Source organism: Accipiter gentilis, chromosome 30, assembly GCF_929443795.1.
Source record: "Accipiter gentilis chromosome 30, bAccGen1.1, whole genome shotgun sequence".
Lineage (NCBI taxonomy): Eukaryota > Metazoa > Chordata > Aves > Accipitriformes > Accipitridae > Astur > Astur gentilis.
Window position 1 is genome coordinate 4,464,985 of NC_064909.1, and position 14,620 is coordinate 4,479,604.

A 14,620-nucleotide genomic window follows, 5' to 3' on the forward strand; every position below is an offset into this window, starting at 1 on the left:
GCTTTTAGGCAGTGAATTAAGCACTTACGCTGGCCTACTGGGGGTGGGGTGGGGGCATGAGGAAATAAAATTTTTTAAAAAGTTGTAATAAATCCCTGTTCAGCAGAACAAAACTTGGCTATTGATGCAATCTACGTATTATGTTTCTGGCCAGGGTTTGGGTCTTTTGGGTATGAAAATTGCAATGTCAGAGCTTAGCTGTCCAGGATGTTCACATAGGTAAGGGAAAAAAACCACTAAAACTCACTAGCATGAGAAGTGTTTAGCGTTAGTAGAAAGTGGTGGTGGGGGGGGGGGGCTAAAGGCACTTACCAGTATGTTTCTTAAGCTACTTGAACATGGGAGTGGTGAATGCTGGAAGCTCTTCAGCATGAGAGTGCTAGCAATAAGCTGTGTGCAGACATCCCAAAAAATAATGCCTGGCAGCACTAATTTATATTAGCAATTAGTGATTACAACCTTTAAAAGATAAAATGGATCTGAACAGGTTAATCTCTACTTGAGATTGGCTTTTTTTTAACCCTCAATTGGATTAGGATCTGACATGCTGAGTTAGTTTTTTGTCCAAGTGCCCTGAAGATCAATGGAATGCTTTAAAAGAGAGGGTAACAGGTACACTGCCCTTCGCTATTGCCTAACCGGGTGTTGTGTGATTACTGTGAATTACAACAGATTCAGAGGCAAGGAGTTACTATCTCTGCCTGCAGAGCATCCCATCTAGAACAGGAGGTGACAACAGCCCACTTATGCAGGTTATTCAGAAGATTTGCTGTTGTTGGGGAAGCTCAAAGGTGCCAATTTCAAAGGCAGTTACCATCAGAAGGGTCAAGCACCAACAGCTTCCACACTGGCCAGTCTGAATTGAAGTGCATGTATGGAAATGAGTTTCTTAATGTGGCTGTCCTCCTACAGCGTGATCGCTGTTATTGCACAGGCAAAACTGGCAATTTCTATACGGAGAAGGATTGGCATGTTTAACAGCAGCATTGGGCTAAAGGACTGGGTGGGTGAAGCAGAGGCATCTTCATGGGCTTGTCAGGGCTGCCAGAATATGGTGGCTTATGTTACTGCTACAAAAACTGAAGTGGGGAGCTGTGGCAATTCAGCCTCTAAAATGTTTTGTCAACTTAATTTTTATTTTTTTTTTTAAGGGTAGCATTACAAGAGGCACCCTCAGATCCTCAGACAGAAATCCACTTCTGAAATAGAAGGAGCAGTTTAAACTGTAGGATATGTTTCAGAAGGGCAGTCTGCAGGGCGTTAATTCTCTATTTGAGGAAAGCTGGGTAAACTCTACACAAAGGTTGGTGGTACAGACATTTAGTACACTACTTCCCAGCTCTCAAATATGGGTAGCTTTTGTTCTTTCATTCTTCAAAGATCAATGCAAACCTTTATTTTCTATAAATAATTTAATAAATACTTTTCTTTTACAATGATACAACAAATAACAAATTCATAGCAAATGAGTCACAAAAAATTTAGGATCAGTATACTTTAATAAAGTATCAGTGTCAAAATACATTTCCTTATCAAGTTAAAGTTCCCATACAGTTATAATATTGTCAATAAGAATTTAGCAATATAGATTATGAAATAATTATGATAAAAAGTATGATTAATATTAAGACATGGAATATTTTTCAGAGTGTTTTAGTAAACTGTTAGAGTATAATGTTTTTAATGCTGAAACTACACAAATAAGGAACAGAAGAGCAGTATTCAAGTGTCTTTAACCCTTGAAGCCTTTATGTCCTTGCCACTGCAAATTTGTCAAATCTGGTTTGCCACTTTTCATCAGATTATGATGCTTACAATATATTTTTTCCACACAGTAATAACTTCACTTTAGGAATAGATTATTTTTGGTAATAAACTCCTGAAAGATTGCCTACAACAGGGACTAACTTTTTTTTTACGTTGTATACCAATAACGAAAGATCTTCAGCTTTTCTAAGTATGCGTGGTTAAGACTCACTTAACACTCTGAAGTGCTCTATGAACCCAAGGCTCCCTCTCTGCAAGTGTCAATGCATGATACAAAGCAATTTCATAAGCCAGACTTCAGTGGAGTTGGAAGTCTCAAAAGAATATATCTTTGTTCTAAGTTTCTGGGCCAGATTTTTACCTTGTTCTTCAATGAAGCTATGATGATTTATACCAGTGGAGGAAACAAGATGATATATCCCAACATGTACCTAGGTTTGTATGTATTTTAAAGTCAGAACTGCTCACCTGCCTTTTATTACTTTAACATTTTTACTGTTTAAATATGTTGTAATTTAAACTTTCAAATCCCTTTGACTTTGAAAGCATCCAAAGCCTTATTTTTAAAAATATGTGCATGACAACTAATGATAGTTGGAAAGGAGTTCTGAAAATGTCTGGCTGCCTTTTAATGACATTTCAGCTACTGATTAATGTAAGGCAAGTAAAAATGATAGAGACCTGCCTGCCAGCTATTCATCTCACTACACAATCCTTAATTCTTTTTGTCTACTTTTAACTGAGTTAGCCTAATATGCTGGGAAATACTACTTTAACTTTTAGTTTTAATGATTCAATATTGCAATTACATTGCTAGCTAGCATATAAAATGAAAAAGGGTGACATTAATCAGAGGTGTTAGTACTGGCCACTGGTCAGATTCCTAAAGTATCAGCAACAACATAACAAATTCTGCTAGAACTAGTAGTAATAGCTCTTAAAGTTGCTGTGTCCCAGATATAGCAAAAGTACCAAGAGATGATTAACAACTGACCCAGTGAGAAATTAAAAAAAAAATATAATTTAAAAAATATGTTTTTTTGTAAAAAATGAAGGAAACGGCAAGAAAACCCAACACAAATGAAAACACAGGTCTAAATCCTCCACTGGGGTAAATCTGTAGTACTCCCTTGGCTGTAGAGCTAAGCCAGGTTAAGGCAGCTGAGAACGTGGCTCGCTTCTGAGGAAAAAAGCTTACAAGGTGCAACTTGCACAGATACCCACAAACATTGCAGTTCACCATTCACATTTCTTTCAACAACATGTATAAAAATGAAGGAGGTGGGGAGGCAGAAGGGTGGGATTTTCCTTTAGTATGCTTTTCCAAAGTTATTAAAGTTACAATAGGATAAATGCTGGAAAACAGAGAGACTCAAAGGATTTCAATTTGGCAGATCAACAAAAAACTGTGGTAGGAAATCAGATTTGTTTCATTCATCTTTGGCAATAAAAATAAATCTTTGCAGTACTGCAGCCAAAGTGTCACATGATGAGGCATTTATACCACAGCTTTTTATGAGCATGAAATTTGAAGAAAATTTCAGCATATAAATTACAGGTAATGAGATAAGGGGAGGGTAATCAAACTCTCTAAACAACATTTTAATTGCAATGGAGAAAATACAGTAGATGTATTTATTTAATATGAATAATAAAGTCAGTAACTTCAAAAGGCCACTATTTGGTAACGTGGACAGGTTCAATATCTAAGTAAAATCCTGTAAAAGTGTATTGGTATTAGAAATTGTCTACTTGCAAAAATATATTTAAAAACTGAAGCTGTTTTGAACAGTATAGGCCATGGAATATTGCAGGATCGCTCAGGTGGCCTGGTCCAGTGCTCTGAGCAGTTCACTGCCCTGCAGAAGCATAGAGCTGCCCAAAACAGGGACATTCACCTCACAGTCATATCTTGTCAACTCAGGCAACAAGTAGGGTTCAAAGGAGGGCCCCAGCAGACGACTAGTCATACCTGGAAGAGATTAGTGAAGTCAGTCATGGTGCTGAGACCAGAGAGATGCAGAGGACTTCTTTCCTCTCCTCCTTCTTCTGTTTATATCAGTTATAATTTCATTTTGTGTTTATGTCAATATGCCTCAAACCACCAGCAAATGACAGGTTTCAGAGCAAACCTACACATTGCGCTGCCTTAAACTGTTGCAAGCATGTCACATGGACATGGGCAGTTTTTCACATCCACCCCCAATTTAGATTGTTCCGAGAAAAAAGATATTAGTGCAGATGAGGAAAGTGGTATTAAGCAACACAGTTTCTAAATTAACACCCACACCCCTTATATATTAAAAGGGACATATATATGTCTCCTTTAATTAACTTTTAAGAAGGTATGCATTAAGACTCTTAACTTACAAACCTCCCAAGTTCTTTAGTACAATTTAATCAATTCCATCACAAAACAAGTGTATGGATGGAGGTTGACTGGACCTCCAAGGTAAAAAGGTATTAAGTTTAATTGAAATGAAGGGCAAAAATATTTTTTCCTCATATATTACAAATGTAGACATTAAAAGTTTCACACTAAACAAGAGAACTAATTTTTCATTCTATGAAACAATACATATTTGGTTCTTAGTTTACACACCCCCCCCTTTTTTTTTTTTTAAAGTGTTTTCTTTCGTGGAATCAGTATTGGAACTAAATACCAACATTTTCCAGTTTCGGTATTTGACAGCTCTTACCTGATGCTTTATGAGCTGGCTGGACAGTATAGTCCTGATAACGGGAACTGTAAAATGGAGGAGGAAACGATCCTGCTTTCAAATTCTCACCAAGACTGCCACAGGTGGGTGGTTGCTGCTGCTGCAGTTGATTCATTGGTTGGCTCAGGCCTCTCAAGTTACAGACAAATTCATCTGATTGATTCACATAGTAGCAGAAAAAAAAAAGTTAAATTAAGCCAGTGTAATAATTATAGTAGATAATACTAATTTACTAATTCAAAGCAAAGCAAACCTCGTCATGGTGCTCACATAGCATACCTACATCTTGTCACAAAGGAAGTCCAGAAACAGCACTAGCTCTAGAAGTAGTATTGCACCCAAGATATGCTTGTGTAAGGAAACAGTGTTGTAGAGAGAAAGTATCCTTTTTAGCTCTGAGATGCCTGCACCTTGGATCAGTATGAGGTAAACCGATCTCCATTAAGCCGATCTCTGTTACCTCCAAAGCAAGGATGTGAACATACATGAAACCATCTACCTGGTAGTTATCAAATGTATCTTAAATTGTTCAGCTCTTAGTGATACAACCTGATCTTTAACTTTCTCTTACTCTGATATTTACAGAGCTTATTTACATTTCCTTTTGAAAGAGTCTTTGCTTCTATTCAACCTGTCTTAAAATTGTGTTTCGATACAAAACATTGAAAAACCACTTTCTTTTGTCTTACCAGTAAGAACACTTGTGCTGAGAGACTTCTTTTCTGTAACCAAGGAACAGTTTTCCCCTTTGAGAAATTTCATTCTCTTCCACATTAGGTGAGAAGGGTTAATGACAGATGAATCTACCTAGAATGTGAAGAAAAGCAAAATAAATACACTACTGACCATGGTGAGTCCAAAGTTGTGAAGGGGATGCATTTCTTATGATTACCCCACTCAGCTGTTGCAATGCTTGTTCTTCGTAATCCAGTTGTCGCTTCAGTTTCAAGCTGTTAGACAGAGCAATTCTTGCCGGGCTTACATCTATGCCTCGTTGCCCAAAAGCATCCAGGGGCCTGTGGAGAAAAGGTCTCTGGGTAAGTGAGCAGGGAGGCAATTCTAAACCATCTTGTTCACTTATGCAGATTCTTCTTTCATTTAAAGACATTTAAGGTGTTCTTTGACACATGACAGTGGACAGACCTCAAATGTCAGATGTTTTTATTTTTTTGTTAGTCATCCCACAAGCTTTGGAAACTTCTGACTTTTGGGATCAAAGACTTATGAAAGTCTAGCATAAACAGCCTCTAGGGATCTCCAGGCAGACATAAAAATGCTGTGGAAAAGGAAGTAATGCAATTTTTTAAGGATGGGATTTTGAGAGCCACACCTGTCCCTTTGCTTTGCATACAAAATATGAACACACAGGTTGCTGTTTAGGGACAAACCCTTTCTTTCCAGATGCATATTCAGACACTGGTATTTCTGCCAACAAGAAATCTCAGAAAGCAAACTGCACAGCTTCATGTTTTAAAATGATCCTTGCTACTTTATGTACTTCCTGAATGTTTTAGCATGACCAACAGTGAAGACCCAAGAGCTACAGAGAAGCCTCTAGCTATGACAGGAAACTTCTAGGACTGTAGCCTATGATCTACATCACATCACATACTATTCCCATGTGTAAAAGTGAACAAGGTGAGGAAGGGTTGTAGAAAAAAGCCTATAATTTTAAATCTTACTTACATATTCAAAAAAATGTACTGTCATCCCTCCCTCTCCTCTATTTTCTGTTGTGCAAAAAATATATGCAAGGTAAGAAAGTATGCATGGGTCCCAGCTTACTGCTGGACCAGTAAGCCTTTTCAGTACTTTTCTTAAACTGCAGAAATTCAAGCAGGCTTTGCAGAATCACTGGGGTAATTTCTACCTGACCAGCAGGAAAATCCATTCATGCACCCTTACAGGCAATGAAAAATCAGCTCACCCAGTCTGCTTCCACTAGACTGACTGCCCCAGGAGAGCACCACGCTAATTTCCCCAGAGGTGCAGTCTGATGCCTATCAAAAGAACTTATTCCAGCTGAACTGAGAAAAAAGAATTTGTCAAGATTATGACCCCCCTCATCTCCCAAAATATTTTCTGAGTAAAATACATAGTTATACCACAAAAACTCTTACCTTTTTTTATATATGGGCACGCTTGGAGAATGTACTGGTGGCCCTGAGGGGGAACTTGATAGGGATCCTGAGTATTTATCCATAAGTCTCCATTTAGCAGGAACATATTCTAATGGAGGATCAGGTGGCCACTGGGTGTTTGGTATTCCTCCCATCGAAGACAGGGGAGTGCTGGCTTGGTCATGGTATGGTGGCAGAGATGACCTACTCATGTTGTTGAACAACACCGATGACAGGGACCCATGACCAGGGTTAATGTTTTTATTTGATAGCTGTGGGCAATATTTCTCTGTGAGGAACTGACTCTGTGAACCAGAAGCAAGGGGTTGGAAGATGGTACTCATGCTACTTAGACTCTGCTGGGTATTTTGTGCACTTTCAGAGAGAGGACGTTCTTCTTGGCAGATTGGGCTGAGCTGGAAATCCTCTCCATCCATAGGAATGTAAGGAGCCAAGGTTTCAAGGTCCAGTTCATTGAAGTCAGTCTGTGCAAAAATAAAGTAAGTTCATAAAAAAAACTAGAGGTTAATAGTAGTTGTGGCAGTTGGTGTGATATGCAATACCAGTAGATGCAAAGCTGGAAAATCACTGTATGCCAAATTTACCTACGTGAAGCTGGCCAGCTCCTATTTAAAAATGTCTTATTTCTGTAACATACGTGTTCATCATATCATCATCAGCAAAGTAAGACAACAAACTGAAAAAAAAAACCCCTCCCAGATAAGCAGTATTGCTAAAGCAGCTTGCATGAAGCCTGCAAGGTCAGTGTGATCTTGCGTTCCATTACGCTTTGAATAACTTGTCTGCCAAGACTCTACAACATGTGGCATGTAGTTGAACCTCAGGGTTTTTCATGCTAAAATAGCAACACAGCTTTCTCATAATCTAGCTACATGAAAAAAATGCATCTAAAAATGCAAAAGTTTTAAAATACGTAGTTGGAAGAGCACTATTGCACCTAATTCTGTATTATTTTTTTTTCTCTTGGAGGACTAGTAATATTTAAATTCATTTCTCTTGGTGTTTTACCAGAGCTGAACAGAGAGGGAAATCAATATGGGCCCACCAGCCAGATCATAACAGGGGCACTTTTCTAATGCTCATTTTTCCCACCAAAGCTGCTGATGTGGTGGGACACACCTGAGCAAGCAGATGCTGAATCTGACAAAACTGAAGTTTGCATATGTGAAGTCTTGCACTGAGTTTGATCCTGATACACATTTTCCTCCTATCTGTCCACTCTTTCTATTGCTTTCATTGCTGTTTCTATGTCCAGATTTAGATGAAATTTCTTCAGGACACTGACTATCACCTACCTAATTCTGCAAATTGCACTGGCAAATTGAGGCACCTCATTTGGGTCCCAATCACCCCAGACTTTCTGTAGGATTAACAGAAGGAGATGAGTGTAAGGGCTGAGCTGACAGCCAGCAATGCCTTTTCCTTTCTCTTAACAATAAAGCAGTGTAAGCTCTTAACAAAGGCATTTCAATTAAGTATCTAAACTTAGGTGGGCTGCATCAGGCCTATACCTCTTATTCACTATCTCACCTGATGTAATGTTATAATAGTGGAGGATTAAGAGACTTATTTATAGAGGGAATTTCCACACTTACACCCTGATTAGAATGCAGGAGATGGAGACCATGTTACTTTATGTGCAAGTAATTGTCATCTCTCTCTGAAATCCTCCAAGAGGTAAGACAAGAAGAATATATCCAAAATGACAGTTTTCATTTTGTAGTTGAAGGAGATATGTGCTATGAGGGGCATTCCTTTCTCATTTTGCCATTTTGCCAGAATTAGTTTATTTATATTTTGTTCTAGAAAGGATGTTTACTCACTAGTCAGTACACCGGATTTAAAAAAAATTGCTGCTGCTTATATTTCTTATCCAGCCTACAGAAGCTTCCAAATTCTGAAAGCTCTCTCCTGATTCTTTCTTCTTAGCAGTGCCAGCACAGTGACATCCTAAAGCACTTGCTTCAGAGAGTTAGGGTTAGAAATTTACACCCCAGCTTTTTAAAGTGCATGTTTTTGTTAGCATTGTGCATCAAAGCTTTGGTGTATACACATGTGGATGTTATATCACAGTATCTGCACATACAGCATGCATCTGTACTACCTACTAGAAGGGGACTGATTTTTATGGCTTTTGGATGAGATATTAGTTCCTTACCTGGGAGGTGCACTGACTTTTTGATTCTGTGTCCATGGCAAAAAGTTTTTCAATCACCTCAATCTTAAGATCTTCATCCATAGAACTGTAATAATCTCCTGGGCTGCTTGGCTGCACAGAAATAAGAATTTGCAATAAGCAGCAATGCAACAGCAGTATTGGCTTAGCATCATGCCATTTATACTTAAGATGTATGCAGTACTGGAGGGATATAGATACACTGGGCCTTGTTAATAAGCAATGACACAGGACTGCTAACATGAAAATGTCATCTACATGTATTGATGGGACTTACTTACATATAAAACATAACATACTTTTTTTTTAAAGCTCTTCTTACCGTGGAACAGCTGCTGTTGCTGCTTGCACTTGGAGTACTGCTTCCAGGTGCAATCTGAGGCATTGTAAAGGATGGTATTGTCAGTGTTTCACCTTGAGCAGTGTGGCTTTTTACTTCTACTGGCCATGCTTTGTTTGGTGTCGAAACAGCACTGGTGAAGGCAGGGGCTTCCTCAAACTTCTGTGTCCCTGGATGGAGTTTTAACAATATTAATGAATGCTTTTAGCTTGTGGTGTGTTATGATATAATTGCAGCTATTCATTAGAAGTAAACACTGCTTCTAGTTGCCATGACAATAAGTTGGCATAGACTTAATGCATGTTGTTTAGTCAGCAAGAAAGCCCGATTCTGCTCTCATTCACAGAAATTTTCCACTGGTGTGAGCACATGGGCTCTTATAGCTATTAATCCCGCTTTGTACACAGAGCAACCAGACTTGTCTATTAAGTTTCTAAATGTAGACTCACATGTGGTTCTTTGTTGCACAAAAATTATTTATACAAATACTAACCAAAATCCAGGGAAATAATGGCATCGCCGGGTGTTGGTGCCAGCTGAGCAAGTTCCTCTGGCTCCTCCTTTAACTTAGTAAACAAGAAGTCGCTCTTCTCTGACCCGGAGATGCCACTCTCATAGGCGGTGCTCATTGCCAGCAGGTGAGGCTTGAAGAGCGATTCCGTTTGGTCCATGGAGAACACAACATCGTTCTTCTCAATTTCACTAACAAGAAAATAGGTTTTAGGCATTTTGCACTCTAAAAAAAAAAAAAGATGAGGGTAATGTAGGCAGTACAAACTGTCTAAAGCTGGGACCCGTACAAGTGTTTTGGCCTCTCTCAGTTGCATGCCAGGCTCTCGACAGGCAAGGCACAGTTCCAGCGTTGCTGAGCACCATCATCTCAGATGACGCAGAGAGTGTTGTCAGGACTTCTGTGGGAATACTCGGGGCTTTGTTGCTCTGCTTTTTAAAGGGATGTAGTTGAGGCTATAATGACCCAGACTATCACTCAAATAAGTATTTCCTCTTTTGGGCCCATCTAGGACCAAAAAATACTTGAGTTTTGCCAGACAGAGGCAAAACTCCTGCTTGGTCCTGATTTTTGAGGCAGTAAACAGCTTCTCCTAGCAACATAAGATACAATTACTACTTAATTTTATCTCTCTGTCACAGCATTAGAAAAACAGAGCACATTAGCAGTCGTGTTACACAATAAAATCATCAGTGCAGGCTTTATACTCTGTTGTATCAGCACAGCAGCCACTCTGCAGAAGAAAAAGGCTGTGGTATATTTCAACAGCATGTATGAGAACGGGCATGCCACATTTTTCATTGATGTCTAACATCAGTAAACAAGACTGAACAAACATGACTAAACTGATTTCAGAATAACAACACTGAATAATAGATACTTCAAAAGTTCCTCTGATTATTGCATTTCTTCCAGCACATGAATCCATATGTGGTTTTTCTGTCTTACCTCAGCACATAGTTGACACAGACGATACACTGAGGCTGTAGGTTGCGAGTATTGTAAATCACTGTCCCTTGAGTCTCTAGCCATACATATCCACCATGCTTGGCAAGCATACGGTACTGGCTCGTCACTACTTGACCTTTTGTACACACTGAGAAAAGGGGACAGAGATATAAATAATGCAGCAGGACAGGAACGCACAATATATAATACTTGTTTTAAATACACCCACTTCTGAGTTTTTATTAGTGCAGTTTTTGCATAAGACATTTGCTAGCAAGGACACTTAACTTTGGGAAAATTCAGCCATTTTAAATATAAAAGGGGCCATTCATTTGATGTTTCCACTCAAGATTGGAAATTTGAATGCTTGAGATGGTCTGAGTATTCAGATAAGAGTGTGGAATTTTTTTCATTTAATATAAGATCCCAGCTGCAGCCACAATAATGCCTGCTAACTGTATGTTTCTTGAGAGTCCCTGTTCTAGAAGCGCCTCAGTTTGGGCTCCCAAGTTGATATGTGGAAAAGTGAATCTATACAGGAAACTAACAGTTTTCTGGTTTAGATGATGGATAAGCCCAAGAGTCACATGGTTTAAAAGCTATACTCACAAAAAATTAAAAATATCTCACAGTTTAAATCTATACCTATCTCTTTTTATACCTTACAGTTAGGAGCTGGCGATACCAACACCACAAATAAAGTGGTGTCACTAGCACAGCATTGGTCTTAAGAGGCTGAAGAAGTAATATAACTCTTAAAAAAGTATCAAAATTAAGAAGAGTAAATGGGACTGTTTTGCCTAGGACAAAAATAAAACTGAACTACTGTATTCCTCTGTCTGATTGAACTGTGTTGTGTGTTGTTCCTCTGCAATAGCTTGAAATTAGCAGACTAGAAGGAACAAAGACCCATGTGAGAAATCAAACAAAGTTCACTTAACTTAAAATTTATTTATTTATTTTTTTTTTAAACTGGCCTGTGTTTCTCAAGCAACATACTGACAATAGTACAACTCAGGTTTAAAGCTTCATCTAGGTGTTTGAAGGGCCAATCCCCCCCGACCCCCGCAATATTTTGTAATATTTGAAGAGAATGAGTTTTCATGCATGGAGCTTTGGACTTCCGAGATGTAAAGTTTTATGATGTCCTGTCTGCTGTAAACCCTTTCCTAAAAGCAATGAATATTGTCATGCAATTCACAGTTGTCAGTTGAGGAAAAATACTGTCAATCAGTGGCAATAAAATTAGGGCAGGAGTATGCAGGCAGTACTCATACTAATAGAAGTTTGTATTCGTAAGCAGAGGTAGTTGCACTGAGTAGCAGAAGTGGGAACTGGCTCAATGAAACCTTTGACCCCATTGCCACTCTTTCCTTTTAAACAGCTTTTATGCCTGAAGACAGTATGCCATCAAATTAATGCCCTAAAAATAATTCAGTTTGACTCAGTAAGGCTGGAACCTTGATTCTGCAGTCTTTCTACAGAAAAAGTCCTTGTGAATGTGGCCATTAACAGAAGCTATTTATTGTCAGTCTCTCCTATATTGCCACCATACAAATCCAGGCCTGTGAAATGCAACAACTGTTTTGCAGATAATTGTTGCTGTGTTTATCCTTCTATCTCTGAAGTTTGTTTTCTTTCTAGCAGTATTTAATCATCCTTCATTTAATTTATTTAGACAAAGTAGAACATTACTTTTATTGATTAAATACTTCTAGTGGAACAAAATCAAAAGGCTTTCATTTCAAAGTGTTTTAGTGACTGAACTGTTCTGCTCTGCTTGTGAAACATAATTACACTACTTCCTAATCATCAGCTCATCAATAAGAGTCACAGTGTAGGCGCCTGTTACATTACAAAGAAGCTTTTTACTGCTTTAATCTTTTTTATTATTATTATTCAAAGCATGTCATGTTCTGATACAATAAAGTACAGCAGAAGCCTTCCGTGGGGTAATGTCATAAATCACCAATATGCTTGTAACTGCTGACTTTGTTATCAACGCTACATTTAAGGTTCTGCCTTCAGAGTGAACTTTTTTTTTTTTTTGATGTATACATTACCTGTATCTTTACAGAACTAGTAACATCTCAATGAAATAGGCTCCAGTTATATTCCTTATCTTTAGGTGGAGAAAGGGGGAAGGCAGGGATGAATTTAACTGAACACAAAATTTGTTTTTTAATTGCTGAGAGACACTTGAGAAATATGATTCACTTGGAAGGCTTGTCAAACTTCTGCTACATACTACCAAGTGGCAGGTCCCAGATGGTGATATTCAGCTCCCCACTGAAGTCAATAGCAAAATTCCCATTGGCTTTAATGGCAACAAGACCAGACTCTAAATGGAAGCGATTATAGATTATTAATTGCTGAATTGGAAAGTATAGCTCTACAGTTAATCTTTTGTGTAGATTTACATAACAAGACAGAGATTTTCATCTTGCTTGCATAACATGTGAAAAACTGGGTATGCTAAATACTGCCAAATGCACTCTAATCTTCCATTTGATGGTGACTAATTAAGACTTTTGTACTCCATATGTGACTATAGTTCCAGCCAAGAACACAAACACGATTGTGGCTTACTTGAATGTGAGGTTATTATTTCACCTCAAGAAAAAAAACCAACCCTGCAGTACAGTAAAACTGCAATAAGTGTGATTTTTCACTAAATTAGAAGGAAGGAAAGGGAAGGAGTTCTGCTTCTATCCAAGAGACTCATTTGAGGTTTTTCTTCCTCTCTGTCTTCAAACTTCAGTCTCCTTCCTCTATTTCCTATGCATCTTTACAACACTAAATGGTTGGCACTGTCAGAATTGATGACTATATTATTGCATGAATATATACTCTACCCATAGCATATTTCTAATAAAAATTATTGTTTAATAAATACGAGTGTGCTGAACATGAATTTTGAAGTGGATATTTTCATGTGTAAATGATCACGGCCAGGAAGAACCAATAACTTCTGTACAGCTATGTGCTAGGAAGAACTAGGAAGTTGTGTATAAGCTATATACCTGCTTGGTGACCCTGTGTGTTAGACTTCATCTTGGTGGCACACATTATGAAACCTAAGGATTTCCTATTTGGAAGGCTTGTTTTCTCAAGTCACAGCTTGCTGTCACTTTGCCTTCGTGGTTGTTCTCCAAGTCAGTAAGAAGTCTGACTGTCCCAGAAGACACAGAGAGTATTTATCTTCAAAAAATTAAAGGGGTCAAATTTGCTGGTGATGTAAACTGATGGTTCAGTTGTGGGCAACGGCATTTATCACAGCACAGATTTTGGTCCTGTGCTTCCAACAGTAAAGACCATCCTTGCTGATCCTGTGCTATCATAAACGCTATGGAACAGATTGATCCTAAATATTTATAACCTGTCCAGTGCACAGTGCCTTGAGCACTTTTGCTGGTATAACTCACCCCTCTAGACTTTCCTTTGCCTTCATTCTGCATCTTGATCAGTCCTCATGCCCAACAGCAAAAGTTTGTAGGACACGGCCCTTTTCAGTAGGCACAAATGGCATATAGACACACACTCTGCACTACACGAGGTGAATTGAATTGCTAGGGTGAGGAGCAACCTCAACGAATGCCTGGTCAAGATGGGTACTAGAAACTCTCCAGAAACCTTTACGTGGACAAGTCCCAGGTCAGTGGTCCCATTTAATTAACTAGGTAGGGATAACCAACAAGGGCTCTCTCTCTCTCTCCTGTTACCAAAGGGATTGCCAGCTCTCATTTCATTCCCTCCCTGGTGTTGTCCCATTCTTAGAAATGTAACTCCATGATTCAAAAGCAACAGTGCAGCATACACCCTGATTTCTCAGGATGACTCTCAATAACCCACCATAGGATACGGACATCCTATCTATGAATATCACTAATTCCTATTCACTATTAAAAACACGAACACATTACCTAAGAAACAATTTTAACAAATACATTCCCAGACAATTCTCTGTCAGTATGGTTCAATTTCTTTTTTTTTCTGTTAAGCAGCTCTGGAAATGGG

At 38.6% G+C, this 14,620-nt stretch overlaps 1 protein-coding gene across 1 annotated transcript in view; it reads right to left on the reverse strand.

Annotated features, from left to right (window-relative positions):
- Positions 1–1,480: 1,480 nt before the first annotated feature.
- The window catches only part of EPAS1 (endothelial PAS domain protein 1), a 79,876-nt gene continuing 66,736 nt past the window's right edge, over positions 1,481–14,620 (reverse strand). Inside the window, exons 8-16 of the mRNA XM_049833461.1 lie at positions 10,604–10,751; positions 9,638–9,846; positions 9,127–9,314; positions 8,787–8,897; positions 6,608–7,092; positions 5,380–5,503; positions 5,177–5,294; positions 4,467–4,640; positions 1,481–3,739 (exon numbers count right to left, since the gene is read on the reverse strand). Coding sequence (XP_049689418.1) covers positions 3,588–3,739; positions 4,467–4,640; positions 5,177–5,294; positions 5,380–5,503; positions 6,608–7,092; positions 8,787–8,897; positions 9,127–9,314; positions 9,638–9,846; positions 10,604–10,751 — 1,709 coding nt within the window. The 3' untranslated portion in view covers positions 1,481–3,587. The remainder of the gene's footprint in view (positions 3,740–4,466; positions 4,641–5,176; positions 5,295–5,379; positions 5,504–6,607; positions 7,093–8,786; positions 8,898–9,126; positions 9,315–9,637; positions 9,847–10,603; positions 10,752–14,620) is intronic.